We start from the raw sequence: 24,459 nt of genomic DNA, 5'->3' as shown, positions 1-24,459 counted from the left end.
TAGAACAGTACTGTGAGACTTGGAAGAAACAATCGTAATGGAACCTTGTAAGAGTAGTTTGCAACTCTTTTTAGCAAAAAAAAAACTTTCAAGCTCATTTTATTCCTTTACTTTCCATTGGTACTTAATGGCATTTAAGTGAAGTCAAACGACGTCTCTCTAATCACACATCTCATTGACATCACCAAGTTGAACGAACCTCGTCACTCGCACGCATCGTTACCGCGGACGACATTCAAATAGCCCGTACAATGGTACCGAGATTAACTTTTGTATGGAAATGTTGAAAAATAAAAAAAATAGTTTGTAAAGACTTGCATCAATCATTCGGGACGACACTGAAAGGGGGAGTTGCATCAACACTTTCACTGGCATCACCATAAATCATCGGAGCCAGTATCGGCGAGTGCGGTTTGTGTGAAATTCAAGGTTACAATCAATGTAATAGCTCACAATTAGACACCACCAGCGTCATGGCGAGCCAATATTTCGCAGACAATTCTGAGAAACTTGTTTATAGTAATACTCTCAACAACCTCTTTGTTTATTGTATGCTTAATGTCTGTTGAACAGATTGAGTACATTTTGGATTACTTTAACATCTCAAGAGAATAATGTACAACCATTATTCTCTTAAGAAATGTCCAATTAATCATAAACACTATTAATAATATTAACATGTTTCCTGTACAAATGTACATAAAAAATATAGATTATAATAATAATGACAGCAGTAAATTTATGCCAACAATGAGACGTTAGGTCATTGATTACGAGGAGTTTATTATTAAATCAATGTAAATAGTACTTAATTATGTTCTAATAAATAAATATGTCGTGTCACTTCAAGCGATTTGCATCAAATTATAGACTTAGCGCCAACCCGCTAACGTACGGTTCTATACTGATTCTTTTGTCATGAATCATTGTTTAGAATCTCATCGTAGAATACAAATGAAAGGGACGATCTTATTTTTGAATGACTCAATAGCCATAAAGATTATTTCTTTCGTGTGGCGCGACGAGTACATAAATAGTACCGTACGCTAAGTACGAGTTTGCATAGACACTACATACGAAGCGTTTGCCGTTTCTCATTAAATAACCTACTTACGTTAATATTGTAATTTGCGAAGAATTACAATTGAAAAACTGTTGAGGTACCGTGTGTAGTGCGACCATAACTTAAATTACACATACTAGTGTATATACGTACAAAGACGCGCTGGCACCTTTCGAAAATGTCACGATAATGCTATATATCAAATATATACATATATCCAAATAAAAAGATAAAAGTACAAAAATAAAATTTGTTAAGATCTATTCTTACAGAGGTGGTAATTCTATTATCATATATTAATGAACAAGCAAAAAATACAGTTTTATCACGAAGAGTTTTGAAGTTACACGAAAGCATCCCATCTCATTGACATAAACATAAATCAGGTGAACCGAAAGTCAAGGGACATACTCGCACCTACATACTTCATTGTCAAAGTTAAACAACTCCATTACGCAGATTTTAGCACAAGCGGTGACTCACATATAACATCCATTTATGGAACGACCTGGAACATACCTGTAACGGAATTGACATTTATAAGATTATTTAATATAGGCATATGTATATTGAGCTATTGGAAGTATAAAAATCACTATATTAATGCGTAATATTAATGACATTGAAGAGCTCTCATTGGATATCCCTTTTATTAATCAATGGACAGAGATTTAAGAGGATCGAACTGATCAGATGTCGAAATGAAAAACCATGACTAATCACAGCCTCAACTTCTTTATTAAGGTCAATCCCGTACACATCAGCTTTATTTTCAAGCATTAGAAATAAGAATACATGTTCAAACATTTATGCAAAATAATCTGAATCGTGCAATGAGTCATTTCTGAATTCAGTAATAACGAAAACAATTCAGCAAATTCATGCCCAATTATAAAAGCACAGAACCTTTAAGGGCATACAATCACAAAATTACTGCTTCAAAATAAGTTTCAAATTACGTCTTGATTCATCATAAATTGACAATCACCTTGGAAATTATCGTGACTATGTGGAATTGTTGGAGTGGTTATGTCTACCTTATTACTCTAAAACAGAAATACTGCCAAAACATCTGACGCTGTAATGGATACAATTGAGATAAAATGAAAATTTACCATCGACTCACAATTATTAAAACTTAAAGTGTTTCCTTTAATATAACAAAACGAAATTAGTTAAAGAACAAAATTATTTATCGTGAAAAGAAAATGTTAATGTATTGCGTTATATACTAACAGAATCGGAGTACAATTTCTCCATCAGTAATAAAATTAAAACACAAAATATACATCGATTTACGTACAACGCGAGATTTACCGTTTTATTGAATATAAAATGTAAAAAAAATTACGAGACTAGGAGATAACACTAATTTAGAGAAGGGATTCGACAAATGCAGCGAACACAATAGCTTTAGTAAAAGGAGGACAATTTGGTGGAAGTCACTGCAAACAATGACTATCCTATCAAGCGATGGAATCGTCTCTGCATACACCACAAGTTACCGGAGACTGAGCTAACGTAATATTTAAAGTAGACTCATATCCAATAAAAATATTGGCATTTTTAATAAAAAAATTCGATTGTCACTTACTTTCGCAATATGAATTCGTAATAATGGAAAGTACAAAAGCAATTCAAGGATTTACGGTAACAATGAATGTAACGAAAGAATCAACAAGATAAAAATGCGCTGTCAGTAAGAGACTTACAAAACATCCGACTCCAGTTCCGATAGTGAGATAGCGCACGCCGGTTACGAAATGACTTCGATACGATCTGACTTTCAAGATGTTCGGCTGTTTGACTGGACTCGCTCGCTCGGTTAACAAAAACTTAGGTTACATAAACTCTGTTTATCATCGTGCTCTCTTTAGACAGGCGGCAGTCGCTGTGGCTATTAACAAAATATTTATTTTGCGTAATTATAGGTTCACCTGCTCGGTAATAATGATGCATGTCAGAATAACGACCTCTATATTAGACAATACCTAGTATTTATTCGGCACAAATATTATCTGTATTATCTGTTATGTCATAGAAGGTTTCCGTTTAAACAAGTTTTCTTTTCTAATTTCGGATCGGTAACAAACATTAGCAATAAATGCCGACCGAGTCTATAGATATTCCAAAACTTTCTATAAAATTAAAAATATGTGGAAAAACCCAAGTAAAAAAATGTTTACGTAACATATAAATTCTTGTCACTTCTTCTGATATCAATCCACCGGTTTCTAAAAGTGTTTAACCATCAAAAAGAATGAGACGAGAATAAAACAAGCAAATGTCCAGTTTTTGACAAGCCTTTAATCAGGTGTCCATGTTTATTAAGGGTTGACATCAAGCGTGTATGCTAATGAAATTGTAAAATGTGTCTTGTCTGTGAGGCGAAATGAAAAATTATTTGAAAGTGAATACGCGACGTACGGTAGCCGATCGTGAGTCACGCCGGCCTTAATAGTACAAACATGTTAATTGTGACTTACCTGCCTTTTACGTATATTTATCTAATTGTAGACAACATTTCAGACACTTAGAACGTATTACAAAAACGTCGAAACAAATGTTTATAATAACGTATCCGTATTGATTGCTTTAAATAGCCGTGAAATCGATTATACGATTGTTCTGGTCGTCTTATTGCTTAAAAATATTATGAATTTCTTTGGCATATTCAGTATCGTAATATTTACGATGTTAAAGCCACATAAAGCATCATTACAAAAGTAAATTACGCAATGAATAGAGCCACGCGTCACGTTAGATAATCCATCAAGCGTGGCCGGAGTGCGGTTTATCTTATATATTAATGTGTTTTGATAAAATGTGTAGTAGATGTTAAAGGTTGCTCGATAACACACCGCATTATGAATTAACATAATTTTAAATTCAACTATTCAAGATGTATTGAGGTGAGCGTCCATAGCCGTTTATTAATTCGTTTCGGAATTTCATTAAACATGTTTAAAGTCCGTAACAGTTGTTAGTAATTTAAGTTGGCGTCAGTTGCTTGTAACAAATATATATATTTTTTGATATTTCAAAATAATATAGTTATTTATATATTGTTTGTTCGATAATAATAATAGAAACAATTGTTAAAAAATAATTTAACAATTAAAATAAGTCAGTCGGGTATTTCAAAGGCGCGATAGACAAGCCATTGTATTGTCAGCGGAGCCGTGTCCACTTCGCCTTGATGAATACTCTCGCAGACGGCGCATTGGGACTTAGCTTTAGCGCGTAAACGTTAGACGGGGGAATTGCAACTTCAATCACAACTTGCCTTTAAAGTATGTTTGAATTTCCTATTCGCAAATGGGCTCGGATTTATAGTAAATCCAAAACGGAGAAAATTTAATACGTGTGGCTGTAGCAAGCGACTAGATAATATGTTATGTTAAAGTATAGTTTGAACTTGGGTTGTATGCTTTGAATTATGATAAATATTTCTGTGAAACTCATGTTTGATGAACGGCTCGCACGCGACCATGCGCCGCTTGCGCCTGCGCACGATTTGGGTCAAGGCAGCTCACAGGACCGCTAAGAGAATATTGTTACAGATTACAGCCATTTAACTGATCCAGCGTCAAAAGTTTATTTGTTAGGATTAATTATAATAGACACGTTTCTTGAGATTATAAGCTAACTCGACAGTCAATTATAAATCATGTAAAATTAATATTTGCTTAGTTGTTATTATATATAATAATGTTTTTGTTCAGGGTTGCCTCGGTATAGCTGTCGTTGGCTATAAACCATTGGCCCACACAACTATACTCTATTGATTACAATAATTTTATGGTTCCGAAAAATTATATTATAGTACTTGCATAAAATTAAATCAGAAGGTCAGTTGTAGAAATATTGTGTTCCACTCTTACCTTGTACTCAAAAAATTAACAAGCTAATGTATATATTTAACAAAAAAAAAAACTTGTACTCGCAATTTACTAAGATAAATTTGATATTCTCACTCATATAATTAGAATAGAAACGACGTAATGGGCATTTTAAATGAGGTTTCGGAGGTCAGATCACAATCAGTTTGTTAATAACTAGAACTCCATTATTATATTAGAGCGAGCTATCAACTAACCCATACTAATATAATAAAGGTCAAACACATATTTGGTAGAGTTCGAAATTGGAAATTTAAGTATAATCTAAACCGGAGACACTCTTATTATACTACTCAATCGTTAAAAGTGACCAATTTTTGTGCACATTATTATTAATGTAGTGAAATGTATTCGTTTGTGAATGAAGTCCGTTATAATTCGGTGATAGTGTTCCGCGAGAACAAAGACAACAGGTGATGTATCAACATGTGCAGTCACGCAATGTGAACAACTGAACACACAGCGTACAATGTGAACAATAAACGCAACGCTGCTAACGGCCGATATATAATAATTAAAAAATGTTATTTGATTCTTCGATCATACTGACGTATTATATGTTAGTAGTAAGCACTTTTATCGAGTAATTTAATTGTTAATTATTTATTTTTTTTTCGTCAATATTATTTTATTGTATGAAATGTTAAGTAACATAATAACTAAATAAATAAACACGAAATTAACTCGAACGTGAAATAAAACGCACATCTCTCTGTGTGAAGTCAGTCAGGCAGGATTTAAAGACATGAATGATAGGGAAGTAGAGACATTCGTGAACTTAGGGTGTTCGACGGACTGTGTCTTGGGGACTGGGGAATAGGCGAATGTTACATTCAAATATTGGAAGAAAAGTGTACACCAAACAACAAAGTATGTTTGAAACGTTACACTCCAACAAAATTATACACATAATACGCCCACTGGTATAACAATTTTAACTATTAGAATCATTAGTTACATCTAATATTCCAAAACTGCAAGCCATCGATCAAAAGATTAAACGGATGACAGTAGCAAAATAACTTTATCTATGACGAATGAGAGAGATTACGAAGGGAGACTTCGGTTGTCATTAGTAATAATATGATTTGACACACATACCAATATAACGAGAAAATGACACCACAAAATGCTTTTAAGTCTGCTACGACGTGGGTTTGCGTCGCCATAAGAATATTTCGATTCATCATGAAGATAAGGCAGATGCAATTTTGTTTAATAATATTTACATTATACTTTATTATATTCAGTACAGTGTTGTTACGAAAAACATTTTGGTGATACTCGCTATATTTTCAATACTTTAAAAATGTTCTAGATAAACACGATCGAATTAAGATTTTTGTAATATATGCAATTCGAACAGCGCCGCGCCGTGAGAACTGATATAAGATAATAATATTTCAGAAGTGGTTCGCCAAAGGGCGTAACGTGGAGGGAAAATTGCACTACCCGTCCTGGATTTAAAGAATGGGAGCCAACAATAAGCGCATGCGCGGTGCATTGTTCTATTTAGAGGGAACTTTTTTATTCATTTTATAACAAAGCATTGCACAAAACAATCGGTCAACGAGTCGGGTCACGCTTTACAGACCCATAACAATGAGAGTGCCGAAATTAATGAACAGTTTGGCCAGATTGTTGCCAACTTTTGTATTGCATAAGAGCATAAGTCTTTATTTCAATTTTAACATTAATAAATTCATAAAGTAGTTTTATTAATGTCCTTAAGCCGATATATATATATATATATACAAGAAACTAATAAAGGTAAAATTAGTTTTTACTTTCGTGTTAAAAAATCGAAATTAAAGTCTATAAGAATCGAATTTTCGGGAAGCCGTGAACAGCAATTTTAACTAATAGTCGGCTGCAAATTGGTGTGCGTGCAGACGATAAGTACATCAGTGCATTGGACGGTTGACATGCACGTGACTGACTCCGCTCCTGACTTTCCCTAATGCAATAAAGTCCACAGACTGCAGGATATTAGTGATGGGATGCAGAACGTTTATACTCTGTACATATGATGTATCTAGGCTGTCTGTTACCTACGTCACTACGAGAGTTCATTAGGAACTTAAGTTTCCTTTGTTACTTTTACTTATTCACCTTGCACATGAAAAATAAAATTCATCTACGAATCAATGTAGATAATTGTAACAATTTTTCTTATTCATGTTTACAATTTACAATATAATTTTACTACAAATTACAATTACAATAACGTGTGGTACGATTAATAATGTATGTAATATTTTTAAGATGACACATACTTATAACATTCATTTAATATCAGTTTAGTTATCTAACAAAAATACTCCTAGGTGATGAGTAGATAAACCAAATGGGTTTATTTACGATCCTTCGAGAGTGACATTAAATAGCCAGAGGATTTAAAGGGATTATAGGCACACAAAACAAACGTAATGAAAAATAGAATTTATCACTTTATAAATTTTCACTAGCTTTGTGCAAGAATAGCCAATAAATTGTCACGCTATTGCAGAGAAAGGGGATGCAACCCTTCATACATGGAATTATTCCGTCGAATACTAAATGCAAGAGGGTGTTTCCCCTACGACGGACACTGTAAGCCTTCATCATTAGATGTGAAATTATTATTTTATGAAAACTATGTGACGTCATTGATATTGTAAAATATCATTTATATTATCACAACGGTTGGTAAGCATTTTAAGACATCAAAAGTGTTATATAAACGACTTTACGTTGGACTCGACGTAATAATAACACGATGTAATCCATTAAAACACCTGCCGATATCGTATCAAAAGGGAGTCATTGTCAACAAGTCTACCTGCAGTTTGTATTGTAGTTAACATCAATACACAGTATAGTAAGCCTGTTGACAATTGGTCCACATTGTAGCGGATATTATGTGCTTTCCAGCGCAATTAACATCAACCGCCTCGTATCCTGTGGGCCGTGTGCATCTAACTGTACTGAATATACCCATAACAGATACCTTAATGAATATATATACATATATGTATTGACAATTTACATGCTACATAATTTTTATAAGTATATAGGAAACAAATATAGAGATTAAACTTGTTTAAGACAACATATTTTACACACGACCCAATAAAGAGCTCATCGTCTGTCAAGGAAAAAGGCATATTTAAAACTGGTTCGTGCATTACGGATCAGTGAACAAATAAAAAAGGAGGAAAACGCTTTACAGACCTCTTCCTTTTAAAGTTAGTAAAAGAAACAAGTCGTAAGTCGAATCCATCTCCTTTGACGGACCCTAAGTTTTTTGCGGTCATGCTGAGCTTACATCAAGTCATAAGAAACACAAGCTGCATTGTATCAAAATCAAATATGTTATAGTAGCAAAGTCAAAAACATTAATTTCAATAACAAACGGAGAGAAATTGAGAACAAACAATATAAAGGTCAGAACTGAGACATGTGTGATTGTTCAATGCTCGGTTGATAAGATAACAGGAGAAAACAAACGTACTGATAAATTTGATTAAATGATTGTTTTGGTAATGCTATCAGTGTGGGTGGTGAGTAAACAACGCGAGGAGTAAATATTATAATTCAGACGGCAGAGTGATTGAGTTTAAAACAATCACTTACAATTTGCATATAACTTAAAGTGCGAGCGTTTCTCTAATTAATCTTTTAAAGTATTATTGAGTTTCTATTTAAATTACATCAAAACTGGGAATTTATACTATTTGTATATGGGCATAAGTTATAATAAGAGGCCGTCTTTTGTCAGCCATAATTTTGTTATAGTCTTTATGTTGTCACCGTTCTTACGCTCCGTTCACCTTTGAACCGTTTGCTTATAATCCATCTGTCACATATTTATCGTTCCAAATTTACAACGTAAATGTTATAAATCAAAATGAAATTTAATTTGTGTTCTTTGAAAGTTTCGAATGATTGATAACAGTTGAAATGTTGATATCAGAGTCATTGTGCGGTCACAAGTTTAGGACCATAAAGATTAACAATATATTGAGGTCGACAACTGTTGTACTTGCTTTTTTCCAGTCTTTATAGAAATTTGAAGAAAATTAGCAAAAATGTTTAAGAAATGCATCGCGATTATATTCTTCATTAATATTTCTCTGCTCACTATAGACTAATACTACATAATTATAGAGACTAATTATATTAAATTAAACGTAATCGTCAAACCAGAAATTACTTAAGCGACCGATCCTTTCTTAATTAGACTGGACAAAAGCACTTTGAATTGCAGTACAACTATTAATTTTTGATTTCATTAAAGTATACGAAATCAGAAAATTCAAAAGTAAAATCTAACCTCACAACAATCACCGAACAATTGCAGTTGCGAACAGTAATTTAATCACTGCCAACAGTTACATAACTTTCACAGCATCACATTAACTAACACACCGCACTGCAATTCGTGCAGTCCTTAAGCATTGTAATTAGTGAATGTAACTTCGTGACCGTGTCACGAGATGTTTCCCATTTTGTTCTCCAGTTTGAACAATAACGAATTGTCTCTTATCTTTTAAAAAGTAACCAAAAGGTAGGAAATACATTATTGAAACTGACTAAAATGTGAATAATAGTTAATCTCGTGAAATGAAAGTCGGACGAAAGTATCCAAAAAATTAAGAATTACTTATTATTCCACAATAACATACATTGATGGTATAATGTGATAGGTTGTGTTTTTTTTTGTCAGCAATCTTTCTATGCGTGAGTGAAATGCACCAATCGCTTTATAACCTGTTGCGAGCGTCATCCTTAGTTATTATATAGCGGCTAGCTCCCAGCTTCCGAGGACGTCCCGTTATGGCGCGGCGATAGTGGGTTAATTAATGAATAATGGATTCAACGCAATATTCCACTGTTTTCTCCGTCTGGTGGAGACTGTTACACGCGGCTTGCGGCCGAGGATGATAGGATTTGTGATTTAGATCCGTGCTTTATCCGAACTACAGACACACGGACGGGGCGTGGCCTGCATTCGATGAATTTGCAATAAGACCGTCCTATGGCCACCCGACAACTTTTACGTTAATCGTAATCGATACGGGAATAACCAGATATCTGATATTACGATTAAATCAAACTTTTCCATGTATGATGTTAAGTGATTCGAAGAAAAACTTTAATGCGCTTTTAATTAATTGGATACCAGTGATGATTTATATGATGTATGGTCAAGCTGCGAAAGCATACGAGTTAAACCACCTCGCTAATGTGAGGTGGTGGCCGATCGAGAACATTAATTTGCTCCCACTACTGTTCAGCATAAGGCATTAGGCTTGTACGTTCGTATTAGCAGAAGCTTGTAAGTAATAAGGGATACCAGCTGTTGTTTTTTTTAATGAAACCATAAATAACGATACCGTACAAGATAACTTCGGTGATCTGTACATATAAACTTTTGAATTAAAACTTTGTCGGATTAATAATTGTGTCTATTAAAGTTTACGGAAAATCCTCCCAAACTAATATCAAATTAAAATACTGCAAACAAAAAAAAAACAACAAAAACCTTTGAAATATTTCTCTTGGTATTAGCAAAACAAATCATAATTTTCGAATACTGACCGACGATCCTCGCAGCGAAAATTGAGGTGAGAAAAGTAAGGAAGGTATCAGCCGTATGTTTACTGTAAATTCCGTAAATTTAAAAGCAATACAAATAAATGTTTTTAAAGTCATAAACGGGACATCAGATATATACGAGCTTTTAAAAGCTACAATTTTAGTAAAACGTTTAGCGTATCTCGGTATTAACAGGAGCATAAACATGAAATGATTTTAGAAAACTTTCCACGGAACTATTTTTATTCTTTCTGTGATTTATCTAACATTCTATGGTATATAGTCCGGCCTTCTTGGTAATGGTTGATGAGACACACATTCCTGGGTTATGGGGTTAAACTAAATAACTAAAATGCGAGGATATTGCTGCACCGTTAACTTAAGTGCATTTGAAATACCATTTTGATGATCTCGCTCAAGGACTAATCTTATATAACAATAAAAATATAACCAATAAAGATTTATGTATATTTTAAATTTTATTATTATGCAATTATTTAAATCGCTAAGGTCAAGAGATATAAACAGAAAAAAACATATACATATAAACCAAAAAAGCTACAGCAAATTTAAATTCTATTTAAATATGAGGCATCTGTGCTACCTTTTACGGCTACCTGTCTTCTCTTTTGGAACTCATCTTCGTCAGTCCGCATTCCGAATGCCCTTCAAGTTACGCGGGTTGGAGACACCGAATGTTTTTTCTCATCCCATCACGAGCGTTATTCAGAAGTTTCGACGTACACAACATGTTCCTTATACCAAATAAGTATTGTCGTGTTCCAATTTTCTAGCCCCTGTACATCATACGCATTCTCAATTTTTTTGTTCATTTCGTCCCTACACGTTCGATTGACGTATTGGTGTCAATGCAACAATAAAATTTTACCTGTAGTTAATTTATAAGAGCTGCACACCATGTCAGGTCGTGCGAATTGTCACCAGTATTGAGAAGTTTACCGGTAACCGACCTGTTAACCAATATTCGCAAAACATAAAGACCAATTCATTTAGCAAAACCAATAAGTAACTAAACGTTAAACAGGTTTTACGATAAAATTAATTCGTTGCGTTGAAATTAAGCAAAGTAAAAACTGGGGTTATTGAAAATTCGTTAAACTAAATCCATAACTAACGGATTCGTTTAGTTACAGACAGGATGAGGACAGCTCAGCGAGACGGTCGGATACAATTTCACGTTACGATTTTCGATCGCGCAACATGAATAATGGACGCAACACGAACTTTTGGTAAGTTGGACGCATTGTTAACGCAATCAGATGACCTGCTGACATCCATAAACATCTTTGAACTAAAAGAGACCACTACTGGCGACACACAACTTACTACAACTGACGACTGAAAATAAAAAATCTATGGGGTCGCCATGCAAATAGAACGTAGTGATTATAACGCTACCGTGCCAAGGTTAACAAAACGAGAGATATACGTACGAGTGTAACGTAAACGATAAAATGGGAAGTAATAACAAACATTAACAATGAGTGTTGCCGTTTGATGTGTGCGAACGCGTCACAGCTCCGGCCCGGCCGGCCGCCACTCGTAAAACTAATTTCGGTGTTGGTAATTGTACAGCGGACTGCACTCGGATTAAGCAATAGCAGGAAATAAACGACCCAAAATAAAGCGCGAGTGTGTATAGAGACTACGCAAATAAATCATTGTGAAATATACGACATGAAAATGTTAATATCATGTACAGATACGTCCAAACTATTTCTAGAGAACGTATAAATATTATCTGATAAAGAACATTGGCGAATGTTCTTCCGTTATTTTTTTAATTCTTTAAACTTGTGATGTTGCTGTGACGTTAAATTTTATTGAAATTACACTCTTTTTTGTACCGGCTTCGGTAAAATTATTATCAATATGGTTGATTTGCGACATTAATTTTCTTATAGAAATTTTATGATATCTTAAAGCGGGATGTCGAGTGGATTTGGATTGGAGTTTTATATATAATAAGTACAAAGTAAACAAAGTTCTTCATAACAATGTGCCTCATAACTTGATATTTTCTATTGTTATCATACTCAAGATATAATATTACTCAATGAATGGAGAAGGAAATAAAGCACCCTTATTTCTGAGTTGCTTTTATTTTTTTCTCAACGTTTCTTACATTTGATTCTAACTTATAAACCTTCTGTGTGTCTGTCATACTTTTGGATCGTTATCCAATGGAACGTCTAACGGCAAAAGCTTCCTATAACCTAAACCAAATTAGAATTGAAAAATGATTTGGGCAAACTGAGTCAGTTTTAAATTTTCACATTTAAACATAAAAAACGGTTGGTATCTTGCTTTTAGCGCGGTCATCAGTGAACTGTCCCCCCCGGACGAAATGTATTAAGATTAAACGATTAAGAGCCGTTTCGGTGACAAAAAAACTTGTACCTAAATGGTACTTTAGACGTTCGAGATAAGTTCCATTATAAAACAGAGGATGTTTTGGCATCCGCTGTAATCTGGCTGGAGGCCAGCAGGCAATTGAATGAGTGACGATTTCAAACGACCAAAAAACCAGGGGTAGACGGTCACGTTCACTCTATTTTGAGGTGTTCGAATTCTGGAGTGGCTCTGACTCAGTCACATTCTGCCACTCGAATTTGAAAATCATTCGACTGTATGAAATTAATGCGTATCTGTTTTAAACGACCACTATTATTAAGCATCGGTTACGTCTAACGTACTATGAGGCTTACAAAGAGATTACACGAATTTAACAACAAAAAGCTTAATCATTTACATTCTAACGCGTAATTCTATCATTTTATCAGTAAATAAGTTGATTAATAAATATATAAGTCGTATGGCATCGTCTCCAACATGATATGAGAACAGAATAACTAAATTTGATTGTACAGTAGTACTACATTGTGCATGTTATTCGACTACCGCTCGGTCCTTAAATAACGTTACAAATTGGTCGATTCTCATATATCACGTTGAACATTATTCACCAATGAGATGTGCATTTATAAGATTAATAAACAATATTCTGTAGCACATAAAAATTTATTAAATAACTTACGACTATTCGGCAGATTATTATTAGATACAATATTCTATTCTACATCAAGTGGTGATGCCTGTGTTTGTATGAGTAACGCCCCGTTATGATCTCATCTTGAAATTATAACTAGCTACTTGTTTTCACTAAAGTACAAAGCGTATGAGGTTCCGTAAAAAAGCAGCTGAAGAAAAAAATTCAAACAGCAAATTTATATATATCCATTAAACGAAAATAAACATGGAACAATAAAATTTTAAAGTTTTAATTACATTGCTAATTACATTTACTTATCACGATAAAATAAAACTTAATCGTTCCACAAATTTTTACGATCTTTTACGACAATTTATTTTCAAGTGTTACAGTGCACGAAATCGGCAAAAATATTCCGCGATGTCAATGTTTATTAATGAAAATATATAATCAGATAATACAAAACAAGTCAATTAAATATATAAAAAACAACTGTAAATTGATACGTCTGATTTGATAACGGCCGGCGGCCGAGCGACCTTGGACGACAGCACATAATGTGGCGATAGAAGCACGCGGTCTCACGCTCATATAAAGTTTGTAACACATAAGTAAGGTATGAAATAATCCTACAACTATGGCCTTATGTGTCTTGAGAACAGAAATATTTTATCATAGATCTTAAAACAAAAACACAATTAAAAAAACCCTTTTCCAGAGAAGTTCTTCAAGTTAAATAATTTTGCTATCTTTACTTATGACTCAATAAATAACAACAATTATTGTAATAATAAAATAGATCGTGTCGACAAACTTTTTGTTTGTCTGCGGTTTGTACAATGTCATTAAAAGTGGTATGCGATACATAATAAAGCTATAAATAATTAAAAATGTTATAATGTTTACACTTGGTATGCGAAAATATATGAAGATACTGAGATGATACGGCTTGAAAAAAACTTATAGTACGAGAAGAAATTGATTGATGTTTTATTATAAGACGCACGCACCGGAGCTGCAGGTTGTATAGTATTGACTTTAAAAACGAACGAACAACATACGATTGATATGTTTAACGTAAAGAGAAAATAGACAAATTAATAATATAATCACATTTTTCATACAATACTATTTAATAAATACGAATAATGCTAATATGTGACGCTGAAATATATTGTATCAGAATAAACATATGTATGTATGGCTGAAATTAATGTTATATTGTAAAATATGATGTAGTTCACCTTAGAAACGTCGATATTGGCATTCATCCAATATTAGAGGATGACGGTGTCACCAAACTTTTGCAGAGTTTGTATTCCAAATAGCACAGTACCCAAAAAACAGCACAGACAAGAGAACAACGTCGCTAAAGTTTCGAACGAATAACACAAAATATAAGAACCAATACAGTTGTTTCACATCACTTCAAATATTTGTTCGTTCACAGGTGTGTGTTAGTATGGCGATGTGAGCACAACACGTGCGCTCCCGACAGAATGCCGCGAATAACAGGCGATAAGAAGCTCGGGCTGAACGCGCGGCCCCACTACGACGACCGATGCACGGTGGCCGCACAGCCAGACTGAGGGAGAGACGCGAGCGCCGCCGCAGTGCCGCATCATCACAACCCCTCGGAACACATCCCAGTCCGCAGCGCTGAATCCAAATACCAACTTTTTATCTCAAAACGAGGACGAGCGAAACATTTCTTCAGACCACCATACGCTTAAGACGCGGAATCCGACTACTTTTTTCTTTTATACGAGTAATTATTCACGCCATTTACGGTACAGAATTAACGTATAAGTGAATAGTATATGAGATTCTCGTGAGAATGCTTATGAGAGAACATTTAAACGATAATCTTTACCAATTAGGGTGAGATATTAACATTTTATATCCAATCACTGACACATTAACGTAAAAATTACGCCATTGACCTCTTTCATATAAGATTCCACGACAAATGAACTCGAATCCAAGAACGATATACAAGAGTGGAATAACAAATTAAACACAAATAGCGGATAGTAGTAAAGTGTGTCACATCCTTCAGGCTGATAAGCGGATGTAGAGAGCTCTAGGCGTAAGGATCACGTAGACGTAACGGTTATATGCACCGCCCTCATTACAATATATAACTTAAAATACTGCGATAATTTGGAAAACAATATATTTATTTATTTTCCTCCAATAATTACAAACTCAATCACATTATGCGTTTTTTAATAAGGAAAACATTTTTTGGTATTTTTATAAAGTTGAGAATACAAGCTGAGAAAGTACAAAATGACATGTAAATATGTAATGCACAAGGCACATAAATAAAACTAGTGAACAGATTAAAATTTAAGTATAATTACAGTACAGATGAAACAATAAATATGAAAGAAAATATTTATGGAACAAAAGCTAGAGCGCTCTTAATGATGCTGTGTTGGATGTTATGAAATAAAACCTGAACAATAAATACTTCAATCTTTCATATCGGTGCAATTTAAAATTTATTCCGATGCTAACAGTAAAGGAAAATAGAGAATATAACGTGAATGAAAACTCTCAATGGCTCCACTAATAATGTCCGTATTTTTTTTGTCATTCGACGTCAATTAATCTGAATATTCCATCAAACAAGAAAGTTTTATTTTCTTCATATGATTAACGATCGTAGCTGAATGACCGGACCAGCTGAATTCTCATTTAATTGTATCAGTTTTGTTAAATCTGGTCTGCGGCCATTTATCTTTCATCTAGCAAGTCGAGTGAAGCGAATTCTTTCTAGCAATGAAGTAGCAAATTGAGCTTCTTTTTTTTATGACTCTTATAAAAAATGTCAGTAGCTTGTTATCTCGCTAGATTGTTGTTTATTGTGATTTATACGTCTCATTATAAAATATATATTTGATACATGCTTGTTTTTGAGAGGAATTCATTAATTACATTAGAATACGAGTGATCGAAACCTGAATTTTGATGGAAAGTTGGAGCAAATTAGTCTCTAGTGGCGCCATATCAAGATACCGTGCAAGATCTGCGATGTTTTTTTAATGATTTAAAATTTAATAAAAAATTTGGTCTATACTACTATATATTTATATATGGGTACGTGAAATACAGAAATGACTGTTTGTTATTTCCTAATAGCTATGTTTTCTCAAGACCACGTGTTTTTGGATGACTATATGAAAAACAAAAATTTTAAAATATTTAGTCTCTCTGTCGACAATCTTCGGAACCGCAGAAAGAATTTATTTATAACTTTCACAGATGTCACATTTAGCGGTAATATTTTGATAAATATTTATCGTAAAAATATTAACAGTCAGATAAATAAGTCACTCATAATCTGTTTGTTACAACGATAGTGCTACTTTCTTATATGTAACAATAAAATGAATAAATCTGATGTAAATAATAACAAAAAAATAATAATGAGATCTAAGATTTTCGCGAGTATTCATTTAAATGAAACTAGTATTATTCGGATTTATGGGGTTTTCCAATAGGGACGCTTGAACTTTGACAGCTGATTGCGGCCATGTTGTTTGAGTGAGAGCTGTCAAATGCAGTGTGTTATATTCATTCCGTCCTCCCAACCACCATGGCAGGTTACAGTGTCGAGCAGCATGTGCAAATCATAAAATTGTTTTATGAAAATGGGTCTTCAGTTCGAGCAACGTTCCGCGCACTTCGCCCGTTTACGGTCGCGATGATCGTCCTGCCGAGTCGACTATCCGTCGATTGGTGGACAAATTCGAGTCAACCGGGTCAGTTAACAATCAGCCGGTTCCCGTGCGTCAACGTAACGCGAGATCTGCCGAGAATATCGCCGCTGTGCGCGACAGTGTCCTCGAAAACCCGCGGCAGTCAAATCCGCGTCGCGCACAGGAACTCGGCCTTTCGCAGACGACAACTTGGCGAATTTTGCGTTGTGACTTGAGCCTGCACCCGTACAAGATCCAGCTGACCCAAGAGCTCAAGGTTAATGACCATAGACAGCGCCGTGTGTTCGCTGACTGGGCATTAGAGCAGTTGGAAGTTGACGCCGATTTGGCAAAAAAATCATCTTCAGCGACGAGGCGCATTTTGGATGAATGGCTATGTCAACAAGCAAAATTGCCGTATTTGGGACGAGACCAATCCACACGAGGTTCACCAAGTGGCAATGCACCCGCAGAAAGTGACTGTTTGGTGCGGATTTTGGGCCGGAGGCGTGATTGGTCCGTATTTTTCGAAAACGATAATGGTGTGGCCGTCACCGTCAATGAGCGATACCGGTCGATGATAACCAACTTCTTTTGCCTGAAATCGAGAATATGGATCTGGACAACATGTGGTTTCAACAGGACGGCGCTACGTGCCACACAGCACACGCTACGATGGAAGTTCTGCACGAGCAATTTCTGGACATGGTCATCTCGCGCGGAGGCGACGTGAACTGGCCACCGAGATCGTGCGATTGACCCCGCTGGACTTTTTCTGTGGGGTTTTCTTAAGTCGCAGGTCTATGCCAACAAGCCGCAAACCACCATGCCCTCAAAGTCAACATACGCCACGCCATCGATCAAATACAGCCCGATTTGTGCGCCAGAGTCATCGAAAATTGGACCTTTCGTGTGCGCGCCACCAACCGAAGCCGTGGCGGTCATTTGAATGATGTCATATTCCATACATAATGGGGTCGATAGACCTTCCAAATAAAAAAAATTTCGCAAATATCTTTCCTACATGTATTTTTTTTGCATTTCAAAGATCAAGCGCCCTTAATGGAAAACCTATACTACGCGGTTTATTATAAAAACTACATAATCCCGACGTTTCGGTTACTTTGCAGCAACCGTGATCACGGGCAGACGAGGTGAGGTGACGGGCCCGTGATCACGTTGCTGCAAAGTAACCGAAACGTCGATTATGTAGTTTTTAAATATAAAATCCGCGTAGTAAATCCGAATAATACTAGTTTCATTTAAAAAAAAAATCTTATTTCGTAAATACTTATTACACTAAGCTTCTAAAATATCAATTTATTTTAATTAATATACGATAACACAAAGTTCATGCAACATTAAACTTATTTTCCCACTCAAGCTCGATTGAATTCAACATTATTTTCCCATTTTCGCCAATTGATAGGCGGTGTTCCCTTTCATGACTTTCTCTTTAGTATTGTTGTATCGGAGGTGTCTAACGATTTATCGGAGGGAGCGTATCTACTGGCAGGTACAAGTCGGGAATCGAACCCTAGGACCTTACAGAGAACAAATTTCTCTAATCATTGTTATTAAATTTTTAACATCTACTTTGTAACTGTGTGCACGTTGCACTATTTGGGCTGGTTATAAAAAAAAATCTCAATCTAATCGACATATAAAAATTACAATAGTTTATACTTTCTGTGTAGAAATCTATTTGTCTTTCCAATGCCTGTGAGTAAGCAAACTGTACAGGAGATGCAAAAAGCTCTATTTCCTTTGATCGGGGAAGTGATATGTCTATCCTGTCTGTAATACGTGTAAAAAATAAGGAAAAATAAATTACTTTATATAAAAGTACGTTTTATTTCCATCACAAATTAAAGATATGGATATCAAAGGAAATGCTAATATTAACTCTAATTTAAGATTCAAATCGAGCCACTTAAGGCGTTGTGTAAGTTGGCCGTTTGATTATCATCGTATTCCCAATCCAACGGAAATACCATATCACGTAGAGCGATAATGCAAGCAATTAATAGCGGGCATGCCCCGGTAGGTACCCACAACATAGTAGCTAGTGTATCACGGTAACATTTCTCCAACTAATTGATATTTGCATGGACACTAGTTAGTTGGAGGCGAACAAGGAAGCTGTGCAGGTTACATCGCTGACCTTATAAAATGGCGCACGTAAATTGAGTAATTAATTTATGGAGGCAGCGTTCTGCACTTAGCTGAACATTTACTTACATAGAGCTTGTATATACGTTTTACGGTTGAGCATTCGAAATCATTTTAAAATGAAAAATATATTTTCATAAATCAAATTAAAATCGCTCCTTAAATAATTTTTAGAATCCAGCCAGCTTTTTTTAAAAAAAAAAAAGTCATCCAGCCTGCAGTGCTAGACTTCGTCATTAGTTTAAGTGCTCGAGGCGGGTTTAACCAGTGAATAGAAAAAAAATATGCCATTAATATTTGTAAACAAAAATATCATATTACCTGCCAGAGATATTTTTTTAATTACTGTCAAAACAGCTACGGCATATTCACGCTTGGTTTGACATTTACGTTTTTTTAGTCTCGCCTCCGTGTTTTCATCCAATTAACTATTTTTTTTCAACCAAGTATTTATCTGTAATGACGTCTTAGCGATGCGCTCACGATCGACCCCTATTCTAGCACGGCACCTCCTTACTCGATGTTCCTTATTCAATATAAAATTTTCGCTATTAAGAGCGTATTAAACATTATAAGTACATTTAAGTTTCACATTTTAAAACTTTAATGGCATAATCGTGATATTATTTTGAGATAAAAAGGACCTTCTAGACAGATCAAAGTTTATATAACAGGTAATTACTTGTTTACGATTTATGTTTAATTATCGAAACTTTATATTTCGAGTTCGAATTTCATTGTCGTTGGTTAAATTTTAAATATAATTGAATTAATACTGTATCTATAAACCGCTGTGTACAAACAGCTTTGATTTCTTCCTAACTAATGGTTAGATTTACCGTGACTTACCTGTGTCTCAATAGGTCACATACACTATTCAATTGACATGCTCATAAATAAATTCATACCAAACTTTGGTAATATAATGAATAATTAATGTCTGTAAAATTTTATGTACAACAATTAAATTAATAAAAATAAATGATTAATAACGAACACTCGTTAATGAATACTTTATAGCTTACAAATAACAAATTGATCGTTAATTCGTAGATGGGATACGTTCATTATTATAACAAATAATAAATATTAATTACAACAATGCCCTTCAAATATAAAAGCGGATTTTATTTCGATCGAAAAAGATCCGTAAATAATTCCGTTTAAAATTCATATTCCTGTAATGAAGAAATTAATGCGCATTGTAAATTTTCACTTCTTATTACGCTAATCGTGCAATGGTGAGTGCTAACGCGACTTGACAAGTGAGGTGTGCTACAATTCGGGTGGAATGTTGAATTAATTATTTATTAACGTTTGATGTGTGTATATATATTTTTTATTGAATTCGTTTACCGGTTGCTGAGTCGTAAGAGTGGGAAGAACTGAACATTTTGCGGATTCAATGATCTTTATGATACCATTGCGGTCGGAATTCATGTCATTAAGGAGATATAAATGATTTGAAAAACAAACACACGGAAAATATAAAAATAATCATTCTTTAGAAGTCGGACAAAGTGAGTAAGTCAGAGCGTCCAGAGCGTGCTAATATTTTATCAGCGAACAAAATTTGTATATGGATTTCAAGATAATTCAGTTGTTTATACCTATGTATCAATTATTTTTCCATGATAAGTACGACCTACAATAAAGCTATGTTTAATTTACGTGAAGACGCTCACTGCGATGTACAAGAAACGTAAGTTTAATCGGTTTAAATATTAATTAAAATATGAGTATACAGTTTTATATTAAAATTACAAATTAATTTTATTTTCCTTAAAATGTAACTTCTCATTAAATTTACCGCAATATACAAAGATGAACATATCATGTAATAGTTTTTTTAAGTTTTACGAATAGGTAATGTATCAGAGCTCTTTATATTGTATTGAAAAGAAATTTTCGGTGACCAATCCCATGTTGGTTGCAATTATTGTTATAAAAATATCAAACGGACAAAATACAGAAAAAAACACAATGCAAAATAAAGAGAAATCTTTGTTTAGATATAATTATTTTATTATGTTATACTGCAATTAGTCGAGCTCCAAAAATCTTTTTAATAGCCATAAAATATGCACAAAGTTATTTTAATTGAAAATTTAAATGAAACGTGCGCAAGCATTCGAATAGGCTTGAAATGACACCGCATTTAAGTAATAACTTTATTAGTGTTGTATTACTTTGTAAGATAAATGTGTGGTTTATATTTTCTCGGGTACCATTGCAACATTTGTAATGGATTGAACCAGGTTTTTTAAAAACCCGTTTATCACAACTAAGATCACATTAAATATTTTAAAGCCATGATTTAAAAAAACTCTAAACAAGTTACCATTAGTATGCACGTGAGGTCTAGAGGATAGGTACAGGGCAAGTGACCTTAGGCTAAAAATGGAATCTCGGTACAAAAATAACTGATCCATTTAAATAAAGAAAAGAGACTTGAACAACGAATAGCGAATAGCCAGCACATCATATAAATACACTGTCAGGGGAATAATGCGTGGAGGAGCTAGACGACAGTCTCGGAGTACGGAGAACCTCTGATAACAACAGGTCTGACAGTAATCGTCTACATGCGCCAGTTAACGTTCCTTCAAAAATAGTCTGTTTCAAGCGCAAGGTACGGATTTCATTGTTCGAGAATCCTGAATACATTTAACGTGAGTGAAATGACTATGGAGAGAACAGAGATGTAAATCAGCTCAGAGTTAAAGATCAAGGTCCGTCAGATTATATTATTGGAATAAATTGTTTTAAACAATGAATAAGTCACGTCGGGGAGCTTGCACGATAAACATCTTTAAGATGTCGGTCACTTTTAATAAATCAAGTGACGGTTATATTATATGAGATATGGCTGTTTTTAATGTTCCATTACGTCTACCGTCTACGGAACTCAGTGACTGGTGATAATGACATTTACGAATTTGCAACAATTACTATATTGACATTTCTATAAACTCGAATAGAAAGTCACTCGTGAGGTATACTTTTTTACGCTACGGTATCTAAAGCTCGCACGGGTCACTTGTTCATTAGTAGGGTATGCTAATAGAATGGGGTCAATTAATATATCCCCATAGCATTCCGCTCCACTTAACGATAAAGAGAAAACTCCTTGTTTTATAAAAACCCTATTAATACAGATAAGGCAATCATTCAGCTCAACGGACCGTGAATTTCTTTTACAAAAAAGGGGTACACTGCAGTATTGGCTTAAGGATGAGATGGATCTGTCTGGATCGGATCTGGTACCTACTAACAACTTAGATGTGAAGGTTGGTCCTATTATTTTAAATTTATATAAAAGCAGTGCCATATATGGAAGTTTGCAGTCTAAGTTTAATGCAAGTTTACGAGAAATATGAACACTATTTTGTCATTTCACAGCTACATTAAATTTAAAAAAAAATTTTTTCTAGTAGCATCTACGCTAGTTGTTAAAAATAGACTTTATTTATATACCATGAATATAAGAAAATATAACTAGCATATCATTCAAAAAAGATATATATATTACAGACTCGGGTTAATCAAGTCTATTAAAACTTAATTCCTATTATTTACGTTCAAACTGCAAAGATTCTAATTAGACAGAGATCAAAAAATATTTTTACTGTATATAAATCTAAAATTTTTCTGCGTAGGGTTTATATTCGTATAACAAATACATCAAATTGATAAAAATTATATAATTACATATGGAGGTTTGGACCATAAGTAAAACTGTTACTATAAATTAAAAATCTCATATTATTAAAATTAAAAAAAATCAATAATAAAAGCCTTGAAGCATGTGCGTATAATCAATGACTTTAAATTGTCATCGTATATTATATACATCAGTTTGAAAATGAAAGCAGATTAACTAAATTTGTATTAACTCCGACTAAATATTAATGGTAAGCGATCGTAATGGAAGAAGGTTTCACCAACGACGTCGCAAACAGCACTTTAGTGCCTGTGAGTCATACGACGGTTATCACAAGGAGACCGTGGGCGAACAGGGCCACAATTAAAACCACCCACGGCAAAGAAAACAGGAACCGATCGCTGGGATCCATATCTTCGTTATTTGACAAACGAACGCATTCACAGTTTAATGCTCTCAATTAATAAAAGCTAGACATTGTTAGATGGTTCCGCCGCACATTAATGGTACGGAAAAATAATATATACAATGTCCCGATGTATAACATCGAGGGACGAGGATTCTTCATTATTATTGACAACGCTCGGTTATGAAAATTTTACTCTCAAAAAAATGTACTGACATTTAAGTGACTACACAATAACCGCGAATGTAAAACAATCAGATAATTTATTGGACGTCTCAAGTCTATCTTGGGTCGCAACATCAATCTTAACCTTTACATTTTTCTGTTTGATCATCTCCTTGCTACGTCGTTTATTTAAGTGTCATGCAATCAGCCGGTATAAATATTTAAATGGATTTGATGTCTCGCCGTAATACTTCACCCCTCTTAAATAACTGAAATTATTCGTCTCTATCAGTAGTGTGTGCGCTCCTTTATGTTCATAAAGCATTATATATGTATATATATTTTGGAAAATAAAAAATATTTTATATAAAAGAAAAAAATATATAGCAGAATAATATCGTATAATTATAAAAAGATAACTTGAAATATAAAATTAAATGAACACTAATGTCACTGTTATGATCCAATAAAGATAACCGTGATCATGTCATTCGTAGTACGAGCGCGTGCGCTTTCACTCTCACAGACCGGTCCGATGGTCCGCTTCCGGAGGAAACGCATCGGGCACCGGTCTGTCAGACCCTTTGTGAAATCAACGGTATCATAGGGATATTAACATTTCGGTATCAAACTATATTAAACCTGTACACGTATGTTAATACTCTGTGTTATTTATACATACTTGTTTGAAAGCTCTTATGCTGCAATTTTATAAGTACAGCTTTCGTTTCTAAATTTTGTTTATTTATTTGAACACTAAAAAATTGGACTAGAATATGCACCCCAC

At 34.2% G+C, this 24,459-nt stretch overlaps 1 protein-coding gene across 14 annotated transcripts in view; it reads right to left on the bottom strand.

Annotated features, from left to right (window-relative positions):
• LOC116767309 (rho GTPase-activating protein 23) overlaps positions 1–24,459 on the bottom strand; it is a 174,129-nt gene that overhangs the window by 76,571 nt on the left and 73,099 nt on the right. Inside the window, exon 1 of one of the 14 annotated variants that reach the window (XM_061527515.1) lies at positions 14,803–15,144. The exons of the other annotated variants lie outside the window; for them this stretch is intronic. Within the exon in view, the coding sequence (XP_061383499.1) occupies positions 14,803–14,829 (27 nt within the window). The 5' untranslated portion in view covers positions 14,830–15,144. Of the gene's footprint in view, positions 1–14,802; positions 15,145–24,459 lie in introns of those variants that run through there. 14 annotated transcript variants of the gene reach the window in all.

This window comes from Danaus plexippus, assembly GCF_018135715.1.
Source record: "Danaus plexippus chromosome 9 unlocalized genomic scaffold, MEX_DaPlex mxdp_26, whole genome shotgun sequence".
Taxonomy (NCBI): Eukaryota; Metazoa; Arthropoda; class Insecta; order Lepidoptera; family Nymphalidae; genus Danaus; species Danaus plexippus.
The sequence above is the reverse complement of the archived record's forward strand: the minus strand, read 5'-3'. Positions and strand labels throughout refer to the sequence as shown.